General features: G+C 39.3%; 7 protein-coding genes across 9 annotated transcripts; 4 read left to right on the top strand and 3 right to left on the bottom strand.

The window, feature by feature from the left end:
- Window positions 1–261: 261 nt before the first annotated feature.
- On the bottom strand, window positions 262–2,062 carry LOC104811230 (probable WRKY transcription factor 50). The gene is made up of 3 exons (XM_010537880.1): window positions 1,466–2,062; window positions 978–1,125; window positions 262–685 (listed from the first exon to the last, which is right to left on the bottom strand). The coding sequence occupies exons 1-3, from the start codon at window positions 1,743–1,745 to the stop codon at window positions 562–564; spliced, it is 552 nt and encodes a 183-aa protein (XP_010536182.1). The 5' UTR covers window positions 1,746–2,062; the 3' UTR covers window positions 262–561.
- Window positions 2,063–3,721: 1,659 nt separating this feature from the next.
- On the top strand, window positions 3,722–7,786 carry LOC104811228 (probable 28S rRNA (cytosine-C(5))-methyltransferase). Of its 3 annotated transcripts, none has more exons than XM_010537874.2 (13): window positions 3,725–4,054; window positions 4,325–4,383; window positions 4,482–4,532; window positions 4,721–4,856; window positions 4,959–5,044; window positions 5,337–5,435; window positions 5,508–5,561; window positions 5,769–5,913; window positions 6,133–6,194; window positions 6,535–6,622; window positions 6,731–6,811; window positions 7,116–7,282; window positions 7,362–7,786. In XM_010537874.2, the coding sequence occupies exons 1-13, from the start codon at window positions 3,814–3,816 to the stop codon at window positions 7,614–7,616; spliced, it is 1,524 nt and encodes a 507-aa protein (XP_010536176.1). In that variant the 5' UTR covers window positions 3,725–3,813; the 3' UTR covers window positions 7,617–7,786. The 3 variants fall into 3 exon arrangements, with proteins under 3 accessions (XP_010536179.1, XP_010536176.1, XP_010536177.1); XM_010537875.2 differs by having other exon boundaries at window positions 3,728–4,054; window positions 7,116–7,277; XM_010537877.2 differs by lacking the exon at window positions 7,362–7,786 and having other exon boundaries at window positions 3,722–4,054; window positions 7,124–7,214.
- A 2,098-nt stretch (window positions 7,787–9,884) lies between these two features.
- LOC104811227 (solute carrier family 25 member 44) lies at window positions 9,885–11,859 on the top strand. The gene has a single exon (XM_010537873.2). It carries the CDS (start codon window positions 10,626–10,628, stop codon window positions 11,661–11,663), a length of 1,038 nt encoding a protein of 345 aa, XP_010536175.1. The 5' UTR covers window positions 9,885–10,625; the 3' UTR covers window positions 11,664–11,859.
- Window positions 11,860–12,325: 466 nt separating this feature from the next.
- LOC104811226 (PHD finger protein ALFIN-LIKE 4) lies at window positions 12,326–15,215 on the bottom strand. Its single transcript, XM_010537872.2, has 5 exons — window positions 14,920–15,215; window positions 14,717–14,749; window positions 13,459–13,687; window positions 13,125–13,257; window positions 12,326–12,917 (listed from the first exon to the last, which is right to left on the bottom strand). The coding sequence occupies exons 1-5, from the start codon at window positions 15,017–15,019 to the stop codon at window positions 12,648–12,650; spliced, it is 765 nt and encodes a 254-aa protein (XP_010536174.1). The 5' UTR covers window positions 15,020–15,215; the 3' UTR covers window positions 12,326–12,647.
- A 137-nt stretch (window positions 15,216–15,352) lies between these two features.
- Window positions 15,353–18,450, top strand: LOC104811223 (omega-amidase, chloroplastic-like). Its single transcript, XM_010537870.1, has 10 exons — window positions 15,353–15,607; window positions 15,720–15,836; window positions 16,100–16,324; window positions 16,648–16,741; window positions 16,955–17,029; window positions 17,144–17,222; window positions 17,493–17,508; window positions 17,613–17,693; window positions 17,940–18,022; window positions 18,110–18,450. The coding sequence occupies exons 1-10, from the start codon at window positions 15,533–15,535 to the stop codon at window positions 18,186–18,188; spliced, it is 924 nt and encodes a 307-aa protein (XP_010536172.1). The 5' UTR covers window positions 15,353–15,532; the 3' UTR covers window positions 18,189–18,450.
- A 533-nt stretch (window positions 18,451–18,983) lies between these two features.
- LOC104811224 (omega-amidase, chloroplastic-like) lies at window positions 18,984–21,961 on the top strand. Its single transcript, XM_010537871.1, has 10 exons — window positions 18,984–19,292; window positions 19,398–19,514; window positions 19,788–20,012; window positions 20,310–20,403; window positions 20,596–20,670; window positions 20,788–20,866; window positions 21,268–21,283; window positions 21,390–21,470; window positions 21,593–21,675; window positions 21,754–21,961. Exons 1-10 carry the CDS (start codon window positions 19,029–19,031, stop codon window positions 21,830–21,832), a joined length of 1,113 nt encoding a protein of 370 aa, XP_010536173.1. The 5' UTR covers window positions 18,984–19,028; the 3' UTR covers window positions 21,833–21,961.
- A 100-nt stretch (window positions 21,962–22,061) lies between these two features.
- LOC104811222 (gamma-glutamylcyclotransferase 2-1) lies at window positions 22,062–23,823 on the bottom strand. The gene is made up of 8 exons (XM_010537869.2): window positions 23,522–23,823; window positions 23,326–23,402; window positions 23,173–23,229; window positions 23,018–23,074; window positions 22,886–22,926; window positions 22,727–22,798; window positions 22,559–22,638; window positions 22,062–22,447 (listed from the first exon to the last, which is right to left on the bottom strand). Exons 1-8 carry the CDS (start codon window positions 23,628–23,630, stop codon window positions 22,257–22,259), a joined length of 684 nt encoding a protein of 227 aa, XP_010536171.1. The 5' UTR covers window positions 23,631–23,823; the 3' UTR covers window positions 22,062–22,256.
- Between the last annotated feature and the right edge of the window lie 16 nt (window positions 23,824–23,839).

Below are 23,839 nucleotides of genomic sequence, written 5' to 3'. Positions count from 1 at the left end.
TTTGGTTAGTAATTTTTCTATTGCCTTCGACTCAGTGTTTTCCTCTTGTACAGCTTCCTCATCCTCATCTTTTGATTCATAATCCAGTTGTAGGTGTTTGGTGGCTGGTAGGTTGCCATTAAGTTCATCAATGGCATCGTGGTCAATGTGGTAAGCTTCTACTTATATGTGCATTGATTTCCAAGATTATTGATTCATGAGATGGTAACGCTTTGTTGGATAAGAGTCTCTTCAGTGTTCGTGATATGACAAAGCAGAAAGTATAAGAGTACTACATATTTATGGATGCTGTATATCTCGAATATTTTTATCTCTTACAAGAATAGATGTGAAAAGGCATAAGTATAATAAATCTCTAGTACCGATGTCTGCTATATAGTCCATATGCATTTCTGTTCTTAGTTCTTTCTTATCCACAGGAAGGCACGGTGGGTCAAGGGCAGAGAATCATATGGCGGATGCTGGAGCTTCTTGTCCACCATTATTCCTCAGATCACCATAGTCTTCTCTCTTGAGCTCTGCCATAGATTTGGAAAAGATGCGGATAAACTCCCGAAAAATCTAGTGCATACTCGAGTGATTGTGGGATCCCTCGTAAGTTGTTATCACGAAGCTCGGTTCATCTCTATCTCTTTCTACCCTTTTCTTCACGGGGCATCCGTCAACCGAGCATTTGTAGTAGTTCCTGCAAATTACGCATAATCAATCATCACATACTAGCGATACGTGCTCATATTATGTTTCTTGTATTCTGCAGGTCCGAGGGCATTTGAAAAGCCTAGAAACCGAGCTCTTCTATAATGGGTATGTCATTTTCTGACTCTTCTTTTTTAGATATTGAAAAGAGTTCGTAGCTTTATGTTGGTTCCTTCAGGGAGATCACGAGTCAAGAATGATGAGGTACCAATTGGCACGAGAAACTGAAATATTGAATTCAAACGACAATGATTAAAAACCCGAGAAATTTGTGCTTGTACCTGGGATATTTGCTGTTCTTCACCATCTTCTTCCCATACTTCCTCCATTTGTACCCATCATCAAGCACCTCAACCTCAGACTGCGTCTTGAATGCCACTCTCTCTTTTACTGTCTTCTTTTCTTTCTTGGTTTCGTTCTCATTTCCGTCTTACACAAAATAAGAACAAAAGAATACTGCATTATGTTCAAGAATAGAAGTCTTGGTTTTGGTTTCTGATGACTAAAGACTTGAATACTCTAAGCGCTTAGATTCTTAGTTTTACAATGACAGGACTGTGAATTCAGGTTTTAAAGGTCCTGGTTCCTCAGAAACCCTCGAGAGGGCATATGATTTATAAACCAAAAAAAAAACTAACTCTGATTCTTGAGTCTTTTAACGTTATTTTGAAATTCTCTGAGATCGAGATGAGCCTTAATCCTATGGATATTTGTGTTGTTTCAGGACTATCCGATCTAGGAAAGATCTCCAGGGAAAAAAAACACTTACTAGCAGCTGCAGCCGTGGTATAAGAAGTATCAGTACTTGGTATTTCGGGAATGTTGTTGCTAGAGCTACCTCGTTCGTAACTGCCAACATCGCTGGCTTGATACCCGAAATCGAAATGATGCATCTTCTGCTGCATCTGCCCCGAAACCACCGACGCAAGATCATCATCCATCCATTCTTCCGATAAGCACAGTTCTGACAACTCGAACCCAAATTGGGTTTCATTGCTGAAACTCCTTGCTAAGTTCATCCTCCCAATATCTTCTTCACTCCGACTCATGTTCTATGCATATATATATATATGGGTATATATACAGGCGTGTGTATGTATGTGTTCTATAGAAGTGCCATTTTCGTTTCCTGTTGAGAGGCGTGGAGAAGGCGCAACTCGGGTGACGATTGACGAAGACTAAAAGCTTCCTACGAAGTTTCAAGGTTAGTGTTATATCACATGGATGTGTACGTATATAAGTATGTACGTACGTATGTATGTATATGTGTGCGTGTGTTGTGAATACGTGTTCATGTGGTAACTTTCATACGAAGGTGGTGGCGGTGGTGGTGTGAAGGATAAAAAAAAAACTTTTTTTTGTGAGAAAGACTTACCGTTGACTTGTTTTTTGTTTTTATTCAGAATGTCTTTTAAAAAAAAAATTAAAATCAATTCTCGTGCAAGGACCAAAACCATTACTTTTATATCTATCCGTTTTCAGTTTTCACAAATGTTTCTTAAGCAAACTTGAAGTCAACTAATTTACTTTGATCTTCGGACCAACTCGACTTCCAAAGGAGTCTTACATAAGGTAATGGTAGTTTTTTCATATGACTTTAGAGATTTTTATTTTTATTTTTATTTCTAATATGAAAATATGTTTATCTTTTTTGAAATTCTAACAAAAAGACATATATATATATATATATATATATATATAACTTTTTGGTAAAGGAAAAAATTGATGATTAAATGTTGTTGAAAAATGAGTTGGTGGCTGACTTATAGAGAGATCAAGTCAATATGTAAGTCGCTTCATTTAGTAGATTTGAAAAAGATCCATTGAGATTCTTAGAACCATAAGATTTCCTCGTAAACAATTTTCTAATCACAAAGCTAATATAATATATATATATATATATATACATATGTATTGGAAAAGATTTCAAGTCTGAAATGAATTGAATCAACAAAGACCAAAAAGACTTGATGTCTCATCTGACTCTTCAAAGTTTTAATTGTAATTTTCCTTTGTTAGGTAAAGTTGGAACCTTGAATTTTCTACTCAAGAAACTCCTCTTCTTAAGTTGAAGCCAAATGTTATCCTCACCAAAATTTTAATCCACAAATACACAGACAATAACACACGAATTTATTACCAAATTCCAAATTAATATATAATTATGAACACTGACTCTTTCATCTGGCATCGTTTATTGTTCGGCGGAATCTGACAAAGGCGCCTCGGTTTGGCAATCGCAGAGCCAAATTATATTCCGCGTAAACCAAGAACCGGTTTAATGAAAAATTCTAATTTTATCTAAACCGAACCGAAATCTCCAATTATATATATACATATACGCGCGCACACACTTGTATATTGACGTAAATATATTCTGCAGCATTCTAATTCGCATTCCCTTTTGCAACTGTGGAAACGAATGGTGCTTGCTTCCAGTTACATCGAGCATGTTTCATAATCTATTTTATTTTCCTTTTTGTCTACGTTAAAAATTTGATTTATAATAAATTACTATTACAAACTATATGATAAATTATTTCGCAGATTATATCTAACAACATGAAATAATAATCTTATACACTTTGCGGATGATAATGATATACATAGGTCCGAAGCCCGACCTAAGTCACTCAAAAAAATATCGGATTTCAGATCTAAGTTTTTTTATTCGAAAAAACTCGGATTTTCTGGTCATGTTCTATTCAAATTTTGGGTTCAATTAGGATTGGTCCGAAAATCTGATATTTTAAAAAAAAAAAAATTTTAAAAAATAAAAATAAAATAACAAAAGAACTGAGCGGCCCGATCCAATCCGAAATTTATAGGGTCGAATTCCGTATTTGATTATATAAATCCAAAAAATCAGGTTTATCTGGAGCCAAAACTTTCAAACCAATTAGGGATTCAAACCAAATATCCGACCCGACCCGACCGAACCCACTCCATCGAGATCTTTTAATATACCTCCTAATACACTAAAGAAACTGGGGAAAGAGAAAAACGGAAATTAGATATTATTACTTTTGGGGAGGGGCATGAAACGGTGCGTTTCAGAGAGCTTAATTTGATAGCCATGAGTTCAAGGTTTTGGAAGGGTTTTCTTTCCGAGAAGTCATGGCGCGTGGCAGAGCAAACGCGCCGCAGCGAGTTGCCGGAAAACCGCCGGCGAAACAACCGTTTTCCGGCGCAGAGAGATCAGCTTACTTCGCCAGAAGAGAGGCGGCGAGGATTCTCCGATGCGTTCTCCACGGCGATGCCGAGCGACGAGCCGTCGCCTCCATCAAGTCTCTCGTCTACAGCCCTTCCGTTCGCAACAAGCGCGCAACCTTTGCTCTTGTATGCGAAACGCTCAAGCGTAAGCTTTTATCTGCTTGGTTTCCGAGAAAGTTTTTGATTTCAGGGTTATTCCTCTTTGGGTATTCGATTTATGCTTTTGGGTATGAGACAATGGTGATTTTGGGTTTTGCCTCTATATACTCAAGTCTCGAAGAACATCATCCGAACCTAATGTTCCTTTCGACATCCCATCTAGATTCTGAGCTTGGGTTTCATGTACCATTTGCAGCTTAACATGGAATTTTGCTTTGAAATTATAAGAATATTCTGTTCTGGAAATTGTTTACAGATCTTAATGTCATCAAGGATGTGCTGGAAATTGCCAATGTACTGAATAGCAAATGGAAGGTATGTGGAGCAATTGCATGTGCTAGTGATGCTGCTTTCCCTGATTGAAATTACTCAGTGTTTTGTTTCTTTAGCGGTTTTCTGATTTTTTATTGCAGAGGCAAGAGGCGTTGATCTACATTATTTGTTATGACATCCTCTTTGGTCAGGTAATACCTTGTCTTTTTGATCGATTTTCATGTTTAGGGTACAATGATCTGAACAAGGTGACATTTTTTGCCATCAGAAGTTAATTACTGTATCAAGTGGTTAATTTTCGAGAAGTATATGGATTAAGAAGTTTTTTTTTCTGCATAGAGCCTACATTTTGGTTTTCTGAAGGCCGTTCTAATCTCAGGATATGCCATCAGTTGGTGATGCTGAGAAGTTTCTCATGGGACGGAAAGATGCTCTTTTGTCGGCTCTAGCCAAGCTTCTAGTGAGAAAGAAAGTCAAAAGCATTGACGAGTTGATGGTTCCTTCTCAACATTTTGGTACTCAGTGCACAATAAATAGGGTGTTATCTGTTTCCACAATGGAAAATCTGGTTTTTGCTTCCGTTAATCTTTATATTGTATTGGGTGTTTTGTTCGCAGACGTTTCAAAACCACGTTATGTCCGTGTAAATACGCTTAAGATGGATGTGGGTTCGGCAATGCATGAACTGGAGAAACAATATACTGTAAGTTCCAAGATCTATGATAAGCAAAGCATTCAGTTGGTTGGGATGTATTGGATAGTTGTTCAATTTTAACTTAGTAAACTAACAGATTAGGGTTCATTATTGGGGAAGGTGGTGAATTCTCTTTCCTGTCATCACCTGGGTCGCTTTCTTTCATGCTGTTCAATGTTCATCTTCATCTAGTGAACAAGTTGAAATCTTGGATATATGAAGCTGTGTTTCTCTTTCATGTCCGGCTTAATGTTTCCCTGATCCCTATTTTATCTTCGTATGTTTTTCACTTTCGAAATAGGTGCAAAAAGATGAGATAGTCCCTGACTTGTTGGTGATGCCTCCTGGCAGTGATTTGCATGACCATCCTCTGGTTAAGAATGGGAATATATTTTTACAGGTAATTCGTGTGAATCTTGAGATTTCTTAAAAGGAAAAATTCTGACATATTGTCTCTCTTAATTTATCATAGGGGAAGGCAAGTTCTATGGTGGCTGCAGCACTTCACCCAGAACCAGGATGGGAGGTGTGAGATTTGATTGTTGCGTTTCATGTTATCATGTTGTAACAGTTTTCCTGGAAATTTTCATTTCAAGAAGCATGCAAGAGATTAGGTCACATCTTTGTCGCATTCTGTGTTTGTTTCCTTGATGGTGGAGTTGGGCTTTTGTCCGCGGTATAATTTATTTTACCGACTGTAATAGTGTGTTTATTTTGGACTCTTTTTGTGAAGGTTCTTGATGCATGTTCAGCTCCAGGAAATAAAACTGTCCATCTCGCTGCCCTCATGAAAGGAAAAGGAAGACTCGTAGCATGTGAACTAAACAAGGAACGGGTAAAGCGCCTGGAGCAGACTATTAAGCTATCTGGTGCTTCTAGTATCCTCTGTTTTTAAGCCATCTCAGTTCTTTTTAATTTCTATTCGATATCTTGTCCGAAGCTTCTGGTAAAAAGTTTACAGGAATTGAAGTATGAGTGAGAGTGAGTTAGATAAATGCCTGCCTCTTGTGTTTCTCACCGTGTTATTTTATCTTGGACCCATTGCTTGCCCGCCACAATCTTCTTCACATGATTGTTTTGCTTGACCCTGGGTCTAGATATTGAAGTCTTTCATGGTGATTTTTTGGGCCTAAATCCAGAGGACCCTTCTTTTGCAAAGGTAAGTATTAACTGATAGTGTCTGCTTTTCAAGTTTTTTCCATGACATGGACCGACATTTGAATAAGCCTGGCCCTGTTTCTTCACCAGCTTAGTTTCTTATTCTTCTGAGATATCTCCAGTTAGTGTGTTACCTGGCCCTGTTTCTTCACCAGCTTTTGCCTTGGTCTCTATCTGGATACCCAATCGATTAACGTAGTGAAATGAACAGTGCTAGCCAGGTCTATGCACTGTCCAAGTTACCAGTTTCCTGCGTTTGCAAATAAGAAAGTTCTATATGACATGGGTTATTATTGTTGCCCAAGTTTGTTATCATGCTTATGCGTGTGTTTACTCTGCAGGTTCGGGCTATACTATTGGATCCTTCGTGCTCGGGCTCCGGCACCACTGCTGATCGGTTGGACCATCTCCTTCCTTCTCATACTGCCGGTAACAAATAAATTCTTCCTCATGTCGGGTGGTTTATTTTGAGAAACACATCTTTATTCTCATAATAAACCATAGGACTTAAAAACATCAAAACTCCTGTCTTTACAGATAATTCCGCTAACTATGACACAATGAGATTGCACAAGCTTGCCATTTTCCAGAAGAAGGCTCTTGCCCATGCACTCTCCTGTAAGTTTCAACACTGTCTTCATGTTGTACTGAAACATGTTTTCCTTTGGTTTCTTGTCTTCCCTTTGCCCTTAGTTACACGCACCATATTTGCAGATGTTCTATTTTTCAAATCTTGAGATATCTTAATTATTCTGGATTGTGAATTTTACCTCTTCTGCTATTTAGCAATTATGGATCCTCCATTTGGGTCATCATTATTTCTCTTTTAGGTTTTTGCCCTACAAATGCATAAATATAATCTGTATAAACAGAAAGTTATCAAACATGTCGGTTAGGGTATGATCCGATTCTTGCAATGTAGTTCCACAGGTTGAGAGAGTTGTATACAGCACGTGCTCCATTCACCAGATAGAGAACGAAGACGTCGTAGCATCTGTTTTACCGCTCGCCTCATCCTTTGGCTTCAAACTCACAACTCCTTTTCCTCAGTGGAATCGCCGTGGCCTTCCGGTTTTCCCTGGATGTAAAGTACCGCTCATATTACCTACCATCTGCTTGGTCCCTTTACCGGAACTGATCATAGTTTGTATTTTTTCCGCTTTTGCAGCCGAACATTTGCTCAGGATGGATCCCGTCGAAGACAAAGAAGGGTTCTTCATCGCCTTGTTCGTTAGGACGACCACGGGTGATAATAATCTACAGTCGGAAACTCTCAAACAGGGGAATAAAGCAAGATCCGGGAGAAGAAACGGGATCCGCCGCTCGTTTGTTTGGCCGAAGATGTTCAGAGCTTGGTCATATTCCAGACAGATCTGCCTCGATAGTACGGACAATCGAGGGAGGAGAAAGCCGTATTAGATGATGCCAACTCCGAAAACCGGGTTCTGTTCTCTCTTACTTTGTGTTGTCACTTTACCTTTGATTCATCTTATTTCACCGTACAAGTTTTGTAGCAATTGGCATTGTAACATTATGAAGAGAAAGGTTTTGGTTCTTTTTTAAACGAAGAAGAAACTCCCAAATTTTTTATTATTTTTTATTTTTTTAGGATTTACAGTTTCTGACTTACCCTTTCATCTTTATAGAATTTTCTTTATAAAAAAAAAAGTGCAGCGCCGAAAAATCCATGAGAATATTTGTAACATAACTCGACCAAATGACATATAACCATGATCGATATGAAATCCAAAGATTGAACGGTTATATTTTTTTTTAAACTTAAAAATCCAAATTCCATTTGAATTAAATAATAAACAGTTGAAAAATAAAAAATATCTTAAAGAATTAAAGATTTTTATTAATAAAAATAGAAATTGAATGGAATTTAAACCAAATTAGAGTGTGATATATCTCTTGAGTCTCTCTTCTGTATTTTACAGTCAAACTCTTTAAAAAAAATTAAAAACTCGAATAAATATACATAAAGATATACATGCATTGGATAGTTTCAAGTAAAAACAGGGGAGTTTGCAATGATTTTGTTTTAGAGCATTATGAAGAGTATGGATCGACTTTATGATGTGATATGATCTATTTAGCCCACTAGACCACACCAAATAATTATTTTATTATTAATTACAATACCATAATATATATATATATATCTCAAATCAAATTGAGTTCGAGGAATTAAAAAAAAAAAACAAATCAAGGAATGATGATGTCGTTGGACGAATAACTAATTGTCGGATTTATTTGATTTTATTCCGTCGATAGACGAATACCCATTTTCGAATATTATCGAATTTCAGATTTATTTGTCCGATTTGTTGGGAAGTGTAAGTGTTCAAAACGGCGACGTTTCCAACCAGTGATATGTTATGGTCCATTGTTTGATCTTTTGTGTGAGAGAATCAGTGGGTGCTCGAGCTTCTCAACGGGGCCAACGGAAAAAAGAAAACAAGAGGCAATCTTCTTGAGATCCTCACCTGACCTCCCCCCGAAAAACGGCATGTTGTCCACATCACACTGTTCTCAAACGGCATGATGGTTAAATCCTTGCAAGTACTTTTTTTTTTTTTTATGATTGAACCTTCTTGGGGTATTAATAAATTATCAAAATAATTTCCCATGTACATGATATTTATATTTGAATTCCCGATCCTGAAAATTTGTCGTCCATGAAGATTATGGTAATCACCATGCATTTGACCTTTTTTTCATTACCCTACTTCATACTAAATTCATATTATATATATATATATTATAATATTTTTATTAGTTGTGTGTATAAATCCGTGATTTTTGAGATATTTATATCCGATTCATATTTTATCCGTAAATATCGCGGATATTTGAGAATATCCATATTTGACATAAAAAATATAAGAATTTAAAAAATATAAGAATTTGATTCAAATTTAAATAAAAATTACAAATATAAATAAATTATATAAATTATTTTAATATAAATGTTATTCACAATTTAAAAATTCATAATTTAAATATTTTAAATCAAATCAAATACAAATATAAACATAATCTATCATATACAAATATATTGAAAATTCAAAATTTAAAAAATTAAACAAAATAAAACTTAATATTCAAAAAACTAAACATTCTAAATCAGACTAAACATTCTAAATCTTAATATACATAAAATATTTCTTCAATATATCTACAAAATATGTAAGTATAAAGTATTTTATATCTCTACAGCAAATTATTTTTATATTTAATAATATTATTAATTAGTACGGATCGGATATACCGGATAATTCGAATTTGATATCCATATCCGACAAATATTTTAAACTAAATATCCGTATCCGATTTGTAAATTCCGGATATCCGAATTTTCGGTTCGGATACAGATCCAATAACGGATCGGTTCGGTTTTTTTGGATATTATACCCCCTCCTAATTTCCATGACTATGATGGTTTTCCGACAATCCACACGATGCCCATTCGCTTCATTTGTAATAGCATGGAGAGTGAATACGCTAATCCTTAAGAAATCCTAAATATTTGATTTTTTTATGCAAATAATAAGATTGAGGAAATCAATCCGACAAATTACAATCAATCAATGCACTAATTCTTAAAATATATGTGATTAATTATTAGAAAAAATATTTTTGATACAAATAAGTAAATATAGTAGTAATGTTTTTTTTATTTAAATTAAGGACATGGATGAACCCACAGAATGAAGAAACAAGTGTGCGAATGAGCCACCACCACCGCTTGGATGTAACCTTAAAAGCGGCTAACTTCTCGTAGTCCCACCAATGAACGCTCGCCACGTGTTCCTCTTCTCCCTCCTCTCTCCTCTCTCCTCTCTCCCATTCCGTTAAAGGTCCTTTCCTTTTCTGACCTTTTGTTTCTCTCAGAGTCATACGACCCATCGTTTTGTGCTCCCTCCCTCTGTATATATATGGGATGCGTGCGTGTGTGTGTATGTATCGATGGGATGTTGTATCAGGTTCATAGTTTTGAAGATAAACCCTAAGATTTTCTTCCGGTAAGAATCTCAGAGCTTCAGCTACTTGTTTTGTCTTCTCTCTTTCGTCTTGAAATAACCCTCTTGACCATTTCATCCCTCTCCCTCCCTCACGCTCATACACACATCAAACCCTTCTCTGTGATCAAGCGTCTCTAAATTGGGCTCGATTCTTCCATTTTTGTACTTGATCTCTCACCCCAGCGGAGAAGAAGGAACCGGTTGCTTTCTCTCTCATCAGACGGAGGGTCTTCAACTTCTTCAGACGATTTCAGTGCCATTGAAGTGAAGCTCTTTCTGTTTTTTCGAGCTTTTAGGAAGAAAACCCAGAAAAAAAGTTTGATACTTTGGGATTTGGTCGTGCAAGATTCGATCTGGTAAAAGGTCTTTTAGGTTTTTTGTTGTGTTCTAAGACAAGGGTGAGAATGAGTTTAGCTGCAGTGATGAGAGAGAAGAAAAGACCGGGAAGAACATCTCAGGTACATATGCCTGCAGATGTAGACTGGCAAATGCTTGATAAATCCAAGTTCTTCTTCCTCGGAGCCGCTCTCTTCTCGGGCGTATCGTCCGTTCTTTACCCGATTGTTGTCCTCAAAACCCGACAACAAGTCTCCCCGGCTCGAATCTCCTGCGCCAGTATGTCTCTAGCCATCGCCAGATTCGAGGGTCTAAGAGGGTTTTACAAGGGCTTTGGCACTTCCCTGATTGGAACTGTCCCGGCTCGAGCTCTGTACATGGCGGCTCTAGAGATCACCAAAAGCAGTGTAGGCCAAGCAACACTTAGGTTAGGATTCTCGGACACGACAGCAGTCGCAGTTGCCAGTGGGGCCGCCGGATTGAGCTCAGCCATGGCTGCTCAGCTGGTGTGGACCCCGATCGATGTCGTTAGCCAGCGGCTTATGGTCCAAGGCAACGTTGCCTTAAACAAGCATATCCCGAGTGTAAGTTCTTGCAGATACGCCAACGGGATGGATGCGTTCAGAAAGATTCTGCGTACAGATGGGCCGAGAGGATTCTACAGAGGGTTTGGGATCTCGATCTTGACTTATGCACCGTCGAATGCTGTCTGGTGGGCATCGTATTCCACGGCTCAGAGATCAATCTGGTCCGGACTTAGATGTAACAACCTCGGCCAGGAAAAAGACAGTGACGTCAGCTCAAAGGCGAGGATGGCGGTTCAAGCCGCGAGTGCAGCCATAGCGAGTGGGTGTTCGGCTTTGATCACTATGCCGTTAGACACTATAAAGACGAGGTTGCAGGTGTTGGACGTGGAAGATAACGGTAGAAGAAGACCGATGACGGTCTTTCAGGCAGTGAGGAACTTGATGAAGGAAGGAGGGTTGGGAGCTTGTTACAGAGGGTTGGGACCAAGATGGGTTTCCATGTCAATGTCTGCAACCACCATGATCACAACCTACGAGTTCTTGAAACGCTTGTCTGCAAAGAGACAAGACTGCTGCTGATGACGACGACAATAATAAAATGATCCATCATTTTGTCTTTATATCTTTAGTTCTTGTATTATATAGCGAACGCTCTCAACTCGTTTGTGAACCAAATCTATACGAAGTCTGCGTTACGGGTTGAAGTTAGATCGTGTAACTTGTCCAATGAGAATACACCGAAAAATCTCCAGAAACTGTACTCTGTTCCTCTTCATTTTCCCAGAATTTCTCTCCGTTTCTTAGTTTCCAAACAGAGAAACAGAGAGAAACAATGACGGCATCAGATCTTTAAATCAAACACAAGCCTTATCATCTTACTTGAGAATCTAATCTAAATCCTATCCTATCCCACCAATGATGAACACTTTCTCCTTTCCATTGTGAATCAGTAAGCTATTACCAAGGCAAAAGCCACACACTTTAGTACAAAACCCAACACTGAGAATCCGAAACTCGACATAAAATGGCCACAGATACAGGCAGGAAGACGAGGCCCCATACCAGATTTTAATCCGGTGAACAGACCGAGCCACGGAAACAGCACGTAACTCTGCAAATGCAACCTGTCATATCTCTGAAGCAAAATCGACTCAACCTGATTCCGAAACTACAGAACAGTGAAGTTTAAGAATGCGTTTCTCTCTCACAAACGGGCATAAAACATAGCAACAAGCACCGGGGAGGTATAAAACATGAGATTAACTTCATTCAATCGCCATTGAAAAGAATTTGCCCGATTTGCCCGGTTGGTTCGGTACTATAAATGAATACCTTTCCCAACCAGAGCTCTACTTGGATTTCCTAAGCCGGGCGACTGATTTTCTTTTGTGGCTACCAATTTAACTTCCTAACGCTGCAAGACAAAAGGGCACTTTCCTACCATTACCAAATCACATGTCTCTAGGAACAAACCTGATCTAACAAGACAGTTAGCTGTCATGTCCATCATGCCAAAGAATACACAGGGTGAGGGAGGCGAGAAATTGAAGACGAGCACTATGATCATGATCGAGCCCTCTTGTTGCTGCAAGACGGGCATTTATATTGCTTGATGTGTTCAGCCCTCGCTGGAGTGATCTTGACACACTTTCCATGGAACCAGTTCTCGCAAATGTCACAACAGATCCAAAATTCATCAGCCGCATAACTCTCTCCACAAGCGCCACATAGTGTCTCCCCTTGCTCTTCATCCTCCTCATCTTCCACACCCTCGTCTTCCTCCTCATCCTTGGCCGTAGTCTTCGAGTACTTGCCTCGCGGTTCTGACCCACGCTGTAGTTTTGCACGAGGAAAATCGGAGAAGGGCAAGCATTTAGTTAGTACAGACAAACCACATAGACATGTCATATTTGTCACACCAGAAATGGATAGTAATTACATGCTGTAAGCAGCCATTAAAATTTTCCTATTAATTCAAAGATGGTAAAATCACAATTCCAATTGGACACTCCCCAAATGCGAATGAACAAAACCCTTTACCTTGGAGTTTGATTTGGATTTGTTGCTGCTATTGTTGGAAACTGACGATTTCTCCTTCAACTGTTTCTTGGCGGTTCCTGTGACAACCTCGAATATAGTTGGGAGATCATTGATCATATTGAAAAGCCGTTTCCTACGTCAAAAATGATATCGGTCAATGACATAAGCCGCACAGAGATTGATTTTGGCAAGAGACAGACATAAGACATTGAAAAACAGTAAAGCATGGAGCATTTCAACTTCCCTTGAAGCCAATCAGAGAACACCAGAGACATGCAAAGACAAGACAGAAGTCTTTTCCAGTCATGAAAGCTCGGGGAGAGAAGAAACTAACCTATCAGCTTTGTCAAATCCGAACCTAGATGCGAAGAAGAAAGCGACGGCAAGAAGCCATGCGTCGCTATGGACAGCAACCAAAGACAGCCAATCCTTCTCCTGCATTCCATCTCTGGCAAAATTGATGCCCAGAACAGGCTCCGGGAGCTCTGGGGGAACCTCTTCAGCGGGCAAATTCACCTCCCAATGCTCATTCGGGTGTCCATAAAGACATAGATTCTCCTTTTCTGTAATGATAAGCGACGAGGGCAATGCAGAAATAACGCTGTAAGATCATCTGGACACAGTAATAAAATCTGAGCCAGGGACCATCAATATATCCAAACCGAAAATATAGCACATATTTTTTTCCCAGAGATCACTAGCCCTAATAACACATGATGAAATAGAAGAATCCAAGGCATATATGGAAGTAAACGACTAAATTAGGCAAAACGGGAGAGACAATGGGTTATTATTTCTTAGCCTGAGGTCAAAACCAGGATTTAGAAACTGTCCACGACAATTTCCGGAAAAGGGTCATTGTATATGTAAACACAGGAAAGCAAGAGAGAACATTTAACATACATAGTAAATATTCCACACTTAGATGGAGCTTAAACGGCAAACGAGAGTGAGTGTAGCAAATCTGACATCGAACAGAATAACGTTTACATCTTCATATCCGTGGTCTCCTCGTAAAATCAATGAACAGCCAAATTTCCATTTTCGACTTTGAAAGCCGAAACACAATGCCAACTGATATAAAGTAAGGAAAGACCAATTCTTTGGCAAATTTAGCTGCTTTAGAGACCTCAAAGAACATTACTCCAACCAAGCCAACTCTATTGCACTTCCATCACAAAGAACACAATTCAAGTAAAATGCTGAAGCTGTAGAACACATCAAGGTGAATCCAAAACGAGACCTTACAAAGAAATCATCCAAATTTGACCATAAAATATTTCAAAAAAGACAGAACTCAAAAACTCAATCCAACCAAGTCAAACAAAGAAGCTATCCTTGTCTCCGCGATCCTCCCCAACTTGATTCGTTCCAAAAAAAAAAGCAAGCAAAACAAACCCACTGGAGAAAGATTCTATTCGCAACGAATGCAAGACCCACAAAACCCTAATTATTCGATCCCACATCCCATTTCGAAACAATAACCACAAACGAAATGAAAAGCTTGATGTTTTTTTTTTAGTAGAAAACCTGTAGCTTTGATGTTCGCAGGTATCGAAAACCAAAAAGCAATCTGGGAAAAAAACACTCACCGGGATCACACTGTCGGTAAAACTCTTGGACATCTGCGATAAACGGACCAAACACAGTCAGTTACCCATAAAGCTCTCGAGTGAGAGTGTAATAATGAAGAGAAAGAAAAAGGCAGCGAATCCAGGAAAAGAAAAAAAAAACGAAGGAAACGTCAGATGCGGCTAGGAAAACGAAGAATAGCATCGGAAAATATAAGATTTACCGGTGGTCAAGGCCTTAATCATCCCAGCCCTACGACCCTTGAAATCCCTAAAGACCTCCTCCACCGTGCGTGGGTTGTACGCGCCGCTTCCGTCCATCATACCCGAAGGCCGAAACCTCAGTGAAGCGCTTAGAGAGAGAGAGAGAGAGAGAGAGAGAGAGAGGGAGCAAAAGGAGGGAAAAGACGAGAAAAGGATTTGACCTGCTCCGAGAATTTGCAGAGTGCGAGGAGAGAGAGATGGATGCGAAAGTACGGAATCAAAAAGACCAAATTAAGCGGATTTAATAAGATGAGGCAGAGTCCGAAGTTGGGTCGGATTGGGAAGCGACCACCATAGTTGACCACCGTACAAAGGCTCCCCCTATATTTCTAATTTAGAATTTATTCATATTTCCATAACGATTTTTCAAATCATTCGTTACTGAAGAAATGCGATAAATTTCATGACTTTATTCCTGAGTGAAAACTTCAAGATAATGTAATAAATTCGTTGACTTTACCATCTTTCTTCAAACCTTTCTCCTCTTCTCATTCGATTCGATTTTTTCTCTCAAATTCTCTCTCGTCCGACAATTATCACTCCGACCAACCGACGGAGATACTCTTCTCGACGATGGCTTCCTCGTTCGTACCAGAACTTGCAAGATCTCCGATGTCTCTTCCTCTCCCTACTCCTCCTGTGACAAAGGCAAGAAACTCTTTTTAGGTTTGAACTTTCGTGGGTTTTTGATGATTTCGTGAATTTGATGCGATTTTCTTGGTGTTTTTTTTGTTTCGATTCGGTTCGGGGACGTGTATAGTTCAAGATTGGGTTGTGTCAGCTCTCTGTTACAGCTGACAAGGAGAGGAACATTGCTAACGCGAAGAACGCCATTGAAAACGCTGCTTCAAATGGAGCTCAGCTTGTTCTCTTACCTGTGAGTTTCTGTTTTCTTCCAAGGAATGTCTAAGTTTTTTAATAGCTTGGGAATCGTTAGGGTTTAATGGCTTCAGTCCCGAAGTTTTCTTTAGAATTAAGAAGGATTTAGCTCGTCCGAGTTCTTCCCTAACGTTTGATTATGACAGACTAGTTTGATCCGTGATGGCCTAGGAGTTTATGCTAATGTTTCGTTATGTGTATACGGAGGCATGTACTTGTAATCTTGTCTGACGTGGTTCTGTTCTATGGAGTTTGTGTCAGGAGTTCTGGAATTACCCTTATTCCAGTGATTCTTTCCCCATTTGTGCGGAGGAAATTGATGCTAATGGAGATTTGTCTCCTTCAACAGCAATGCTTTCTGAAGTTTCCAACCGTCTCAAGATTACCATTGTGGGTGGCTCTATACCCGAAAGATGCGGGAATCGCTTGTACAACACTTGTTGTGTCTTCGGTTCTGATGGAAAGCTTATAGCCAAACATCGAAAGGTTGAAAATTTTCAATCGAGCTTTTCATTTTCAAGTTTTCATGAGGGAGAATACGATCTCTAGTCTCTGGATCACATCTGCTTTGCCTTCCGGACCATAGGATTTCTCGTTGCATGTTTTTAGTTTCTCGCTCATATATGCATATATATATATATATATTATTCTAATCTTTAAGTTCTCATATTGTTTCATGGTTATGGATTCTAGTAACTGATAAGGAAGAAAAGGATCTCATCTCAGCCTCGAGCCTCAATCAACTGTAATAAATTCTTGTTCCCACAACAAGTAGTCTAATGGAACATTCTGCTCATTTGTGTCTGTAGCTGCATCTGTTTGATGTAGACATTCCAGGGGAAAACACATTCATGGAATCAGAGACCGTATCAGCGGGGGAGACACCAACTGTCGTGGACACAGGTTTTCATAGTGCTTTGTTACGCACTTTGCTGTATATGTTGCATGAGCTCATGCTTTGTCTGCTTGAGAAACATGTTCATCTTTTCTTTCCAAAAACTGTGAATCAAATCTGATCACCTTTTTGCCCTGACGGTCTTCATGCTTGCTTATATTTATTTTCTCGTTCACTATCACTGTACCGAAAAATAGTTAACAGTTCTTTTGTTTCTGCAGATGTTGGGCGTATTGGTATAGGCATCTGTCACGACATCCGCTTTCCCGAATTGGCTATGATATATGCCGCTAGAGGTGACGGTCTCAATAACGTGCTAAGCGTGCATGCCACTGCTCAATTCTCCAGTCTTAGATCTTAACCCACATCGATTCAGAACGCGAACAAAGTTTTGGCTTGTTTGATTTCAGGTGCTCATTTGTTGTGCTACCCTGGAGCCTTTAACATGACAACGGGTGCATTGCTCTGGGAATTGGTGCAAAGGGCATGGTACCTTGTATTTTATTATCTATTTTCTTTATTATTGAACCTTCTTTTTCAAGTGAATATTTATTGTTATTCACCTTGATAACATAAGATCACGGTAAAAGTTTGAACCCGTTTTCACGAGTAATTGTTTGCTTTGAATCACACTGGACTACATTGTCTTAATTCCAAAAGGTTCCTTGTTTAGAGTTGCTCAAAATCACTTGACAGCATGCCCCGAAACCTTAAATCCTTACTGACACTTGTGCTCTTGTTTTGTCCTGCCTGTGCCAGTGCTGCCGATAATCAGGTCAGTGTATTGAGAGTTTCTTGATCCTATATTTCGAATCTGCTAACTAGTTGATCGGTTATATTATATAGTCTTATATGTGGTATTTTATCTAACGATGGCAGTTGTATGTCGCTACTTGTTCGCCTGCCCGAGACACGGAAGCTGTATACACTGCTTGGGGCCATTCCACCCTTTCAGGACCCGTAAGTACCCGCTTTACTTCACGTACTACTCTGACATAACATCAAAAACCAATTGATATACATATGGTTCTGAATTCATATCACCGCCTTTTGAAGTTTTATGAAATGTATATGTATGAGGCAAATGTGCAATGCCAAGATTGATGAAATAAGAGGTTGTATATTAGCCAAGCGACACTGAATGATGAGGGAATCGAATGTAAACTAAACTCGAAGGAGGGTTTTCCGTTTTCTTTTTGGGAACAGTTTGGAGAAGTTCTGGCTACAACGGGGCATGAGGAGGACATCGTCATAGGCGAGATTGATTACTCTATCCTCGAACAGAGACGGTAAAAAGAGTTGAAAACAATTCATGGAGACGATATCTGTTTCCTTCTTACCGTCCTTTTTTCGCATCTATATGTTGTAATTGTCAGGAGAAGTCTCCCACTGGCGAAGCAACGAAGAGGAGATCTCTATCGGTTGGTCGACATCCAGAGGAAGAACTCACAGTAGAATGCTGCAGGAAGAAACACATCTAAAACAAAGGTTGCTTTTCTTAAGATCTTATCATATGTTTACAGGTGATTGCTCTTTGGTTTCCATTGACTTCAGAAAACGATCGATGCTGATTGAAATTCCCTGCGGAAATTCCCTGATGGTTTGGTTTGGTCTTTCTGTGTATGTGTATACTTGAAGTAGTTACCAGTACCATCATCAGTTGAAGAAGAGTTACAACTGTTGTGCTTCTGGTTCATGTTCATGTCTGTTTTTGTTACCTTTCAATTGAAGAAGAAGAAGAATGACCGGCAAGAACCAAAAATAAAAATAAAAATAAAATTCTGCAAACCCAAAAAAAAAAAGTTTTGGCAGAAACTAGTGTACTGTTCTCCATGTTCATGTCTTTCTTGTTTATCGTTCTTGATGAACGTGTTTTTTTGGATAATCGGTTATTCTAAGCTAAAGTTCAAGTTAATCTCGGGATCCGAAGTTACCTATTTGATTTGAAATATATGTTTTTTCACCCGTTCCACCGGTTGAATTATCCGGTTCGGGTGGATGAGCGCTTCTTACCGTCAATGCCTGATTTCAATAGCTCGTTGTGACGTCTTTCTTTACACAAAATCGAAACGGAATAGAAAAAGAAACTCCAATTAAATTCGAGATATAAGGCATTGTTGTTGTAATGTAATCTTTGCGATGAAAAACTGCGTATAGACATATATATACATGCACAGTATGTAATCACGCACGTGTGAGAGGAGCAGTGCACTGCTGGGTGCCACCAAACCGATTTAATTATCAAGAATTTAACCAAGGAAAGGAATCTGTCTGATTCATCACAGCGATCGTGAAATGAAAGCAATTTCATCATCACTCCTTCATTCCAAGAATCTTATAAACCCTAATCCTCTTTATCGCTCCATTCTTCACCCACAGCCCGTCTACCTCAAACCCGTCTTCTTCTCCAAATCACCTCTCATACCTACCGGTCATCACTCCCTGAAACTCCGATCGACATCGACTGCGAGACCCGCCTCGATCATGGCTTCCTCATTCAAGCCCGAACAAGCCAGAGCTCCTCCTGCTCTTCCTCTCCCGACGCCTCCTTTGACAAAGGTACACTCTTTTCGTCTGTAATTTCATGGGTGTTCATTAATTTCGTGATTCTGATTGATTTTTCTTGGTGGGTGTATTCGCGTTTCTCGTCTTCTGCATTTTCAGTTCAAAATTGGGTTGTGTCAGCTCTCTGTCACGGCTGATAAAGAGAGGAACATTGCTCACGCGAAGAAAGCCATTGAGGAAGCTGCTTCAAAGGGTGCAAAGCTTGTTCTCTTACCCGTGAGTTTCTTTTTCCGAGGAATCCCCAAAAGAAGAAGTGGATTGTTAGAGTTTGGAATATATTGATTTCTCGTGAATTTGATTAATTAAGTCTAAAAAGTGGGGTTTTGTAAGTTTAAGAAGAAGCATTTGGATTGCTTAGACAGTCAATTATGATGTTCTTGTTCTGTACTTGATTGACTTTGTGAGTTCAGGCTAGTGTTTTGTCTCAGAAGTTTCGAACTTGAAATCTTTTTCTGGTGATGGGATTCAATCGCGGGGAGCTTGTCTCAGGAAATCTGGAACAGTCCTTACTCCAATGATAGTTTCCCGGTTTATGCGGAGGACATTGACGCCGGTGGAGATGCTTCTCCGTCTACTGCAATGCTCTCTGAAGTGTCTAGCCGTCTCAAGATTACAGTAGTCGGTGGCTCCATACCTGAGAAATATGATGGCCGCTTGTACAACACTTGTTGCGTTTTTGGCTCGGATGGTAAGCTGAAAGCCAAGCATCGCAAGGTCGGTTTTGTTTTTTTTTTCCAATCTAAACTTTTTCAGATTTTCGTGCAACAAAAAACATGAACTCGACAAGTCATCTATGTTATCTTCTGGAACACAGAGTTGCTTGTTGAAGATTGTCCTGTTTCTCTTGTAAAATCTTGATGACTTGGCGACGGAGGAAGTTTTCAGGATTAACATTAAACCGTCATAGCTTGTTTGATTATAGCTAAATGAACAATGTCAGCAATATATATCTTAAATATCGACTTTTTGGCTGCAATATCATAATGGTGTTTGTTCTGATTTTGTCTACAGATACATCTGTTTGATATAGACATCCCTGGGAAGATTACCTTTATGGAATCAAAAACACTTACAGCTGGGGACACACCAACAATCGTGGACACAGGTTTCTACATGGTTTTCTCAATATATTTTTTTTCAGTCTGTTCATGCAAAATCGTGTATCCTATGTATCTAAAATGAGGTTACGGGTTAAGTATCTGAGGATAAGATTGACCCGATTTCATTTTTGCTTAGCTTTTTACATCAATCACTGTGAGGAAAAGAGAAACAAAAAGGGTTTTATTGTTTATTGCAGATGTCGGGCGGATTGGAATAGGCATCTGTTATGACATCCGGTTTCAGGAATTGGCTATGATATATGCTGCAAGAGGTGAGACCGAAGTTTATATGCTTCCCCTAATGGACTTGCATGCAGGTTTTCACATTATTTTTCCAAAACTTTTTTAAAGAAAATCCCTTGGCCCTCGACTGGCTCTTGTAATTTCAGGTGCTCATTTGCTGTGCTACCCGGGAGCCTTTAACATGACAACCGGTCCATTGCATTGGGAATTACTTCAAAGGGCGAGGTGCTATACACAATCTACAGCCTCATAGTCTCGTAATGTTGTCCAACTTAACATTTTGATGCATTTCGGGCTAAGTACTAACTTGTGTTCTTGGAACACATAGCGATGGTTTCAGTGTCATACACTGGTCTGAAACCACTTGCTATGCTTTTCAGAATTGCAAAACCATATAGATTATATAATATCAGGCAGTTCTTTTTCTTTTCATTTTATGACAAATTAAATTTAATTCTAGTTTAGGTCAATTCACAGTGACTATATGTCTGTAAAGTTAATAATTCTTTTACATTTGTTATCTAAATACATTACCTGAACAATGACAAAGAATTCCTAGGTTTTATCGATAACTACTTTCTGTTTCTTAAATTCTAACTACTTTATGTCTTTTCTTTCCAATGCAGGGCCGCGGATAATCAGGTAAAAACAACCAACACAATTCAATTCATTCATTTAGTTTTCCCGCACTTCGAATTATCAAAACGATTCGTGGATAGTATTTCTTACGTACGATGTTTTCTTCCAGTTATATGTGGCTACTTGTTCCCCAGCCCGAGATCCCGAAGGTGGCTACGTTGCTTGGGGCCACTCGACCCTTGTGGGACCCGTAAGTACCGTAATTTCCGGCAGAATTCTCTCAGTTTTAACCCTAAAAGCCCGAGAAGCAACTGCCCGTAATGATGAAATCTGGGTTGAACACTGAACTTGAACATAAACTGGTTTTGACAGTTTGGGGAAGTTCTGGCAACAACCGAGCACGAGGAGGACATGATCATAGCCGAGATTGATTACTCTATCCTCGAACAGAGAAGGTAAATCAATCACAATTACATTAATCACTTGCAGATTGAATCCCTTTTGTCATATGCTTGCTTGTGTACAATCTCCAGGACAAGTCTTCCATTGATCAAACAACGCCGTGGAGATCTGTACCAGTTGGTCGACATCCAGAGGCTGAATTCCCAGTGACTGTGACGAGATAATAATGTATGTGAGAAACAAATCTATCTTTGTTCTTCTGTGATGTTTTCGTTGAATCCAGAAAATAAAATTCCTGTAAAACCCATTCCCAATAAGTCGCTCTTTCTTCATTGTTAATCTCTGGTGTCTCTGTTTTCATGAATTTTTGTTGTTTTCATCGTAAAGTTTCAAACTTTCTTTAGATTTTCAGATAAAGATCATAACTTTATTAAAAAGGTCAACAAAAATATTCAATCTTTCTCTTGATGAGAACTCGAAAAATGGTGTTACATCCATAATTCATCTACCGGTTTACTCAGAACAATATCATGATACCTCTACGCAGCTTCTACGATTAAATAGATAACGACCGCCCATGATTATCTCCGGATAAGCATGGAATGGTTTGCCCCACAAATCTCAAATGTGAATCCTACGAATCCGTGGCAACCGCGACCGAACGGCGCAAAGGCAGCTGAAACGCCGAGAGCTGCGTTTGTGATTTGATCGGCCCTTGTGCGGACAGAGACGCAGGAACCGTTTCCACCTCATTTACTGCGTTTGCACTTCCCAGTACCTTCCTCACCTCGTTAGCTAGTTCTATCACATACTGTTCCTCATGTCCTGTTTCATTCCCAAACATAACAATCCCCAAGAAAAAACATATCTCAGAGATCCAATCTCGATATTGCTAGAACATTTCCTCGTATGTTTAGTATTTGTGTTCGTCCTAACCTATGTCTTGCATTGATTTCTCCAACCGGAAAAGATACTCTCGGTTGTTCCCGCAAGGTCCAGATGCCGTTGCGATTTGCCTGACACGAAACAGAGAGTATATAACTCATATGAGAGCATGTTTCAGACAAAATTTCTGCTTTTATTTGTGTTTGTTACTTGTCTTACCTTGCCATCTCCTCCAATGGAGCTGGTCCTAAATAGTATTTGTTCGAGGCTCTGTCTGGAGTCGATGTGAAACTGCAGAGAACAACGGCTGTGTTAACAAAACCACTATAACATCGGTCAAGATCAGCTAAAGAACTTTAGATTGAAGGGGAAACATACACTATAACTCCGGTCAAGATCGGCTTGGAGGCATCGGATTCCTGCATTCAGAGAAGAACATGACGAATCCGATTAACAAAATTAACCGGGAAACATTTAACACAAGCCAATGTAAGTATATGTTGTTCTTACAGTGTAAAACTCGACAAGGGTCTTGGAGTCATATTCACACTCTCTTCTTTCCAAGTACTGAAACAAGAACAGGCAAAATCTCAGACCAAACTCTAACTCTTGATCTACAAAAAACCGAGGAAAAACAGAAGAGGGTTAAGATCTTTAAAAGTAACCTCCATTGCTAGTCTCTCCTTCTCGGGTCCTCCACGAACACAGTAAGCAGCACCCCACTGTCAAAATCAGTTTTTTTATTCAACAAAATCATACCAAGTTTCCAAATGTCGCATTCGTTATATGCACACAGACTGAATACCATATACACTTACACAAATAGACCCTTCCGATCGTTCCAACGTGCAAGTTCTTGCAGGATTCTGAGGTGTCCCTCTGTGATCAATGCAAGCTGCAAAAAGAAAATGACAACGCATTAGAAATCATTCATCTGATCTTCACATTCTCGTTGTCGGGTTTCTTCAAAAACACGAAAAAAAAAACAGAAAGATCCGAACTTTCTCGCCGTACCAAGATCGAAAACGCGTTTGTAGCTTTTGATGTAGCCGATGATTCTGTCATCGTAATTGAACCCAGGGTTCCAAAGAAGTGAGCCATACCCAAATACCCAGAACACCATCTTTGTGTTTTGGCTCCTGCGATTTCACGAAACGGTCAAAACCAGGAGACCTTCCTCTCGGGGTGAGTTACGATATTTCTGAAAATGTGAATGAGATCCAACGTGAATGAGGAAGAAGACAAAGTTTGTGCATATATAGATACAGAAACTTTGCATTTTTTTTTAACGGCAAAAAGCACAGAATCCCAACGTGTTTGGAAAGGGAAAGA

Source organism: Tarenaya hassleriana, unplaced genomic scaffold, assembly GCF_000463585.1.
Source record: "Tarenaya hassleriana unplaced genomic scaffold, ASM46358v1 Cleome19, whole genome shotgun sequence".
NCBI classification, from domain to species: Eukaryota; Viridiplantae; Streptophyta; class Magnoliopsida; order Brassicales; family Cleomaceae; genus Tarenaya; species Tarenaya hassleriana.
Note: the sequence above shows the minus strand (reverse complement) of the source record. Positions and strands in the feature narration are given on the sequence as shown.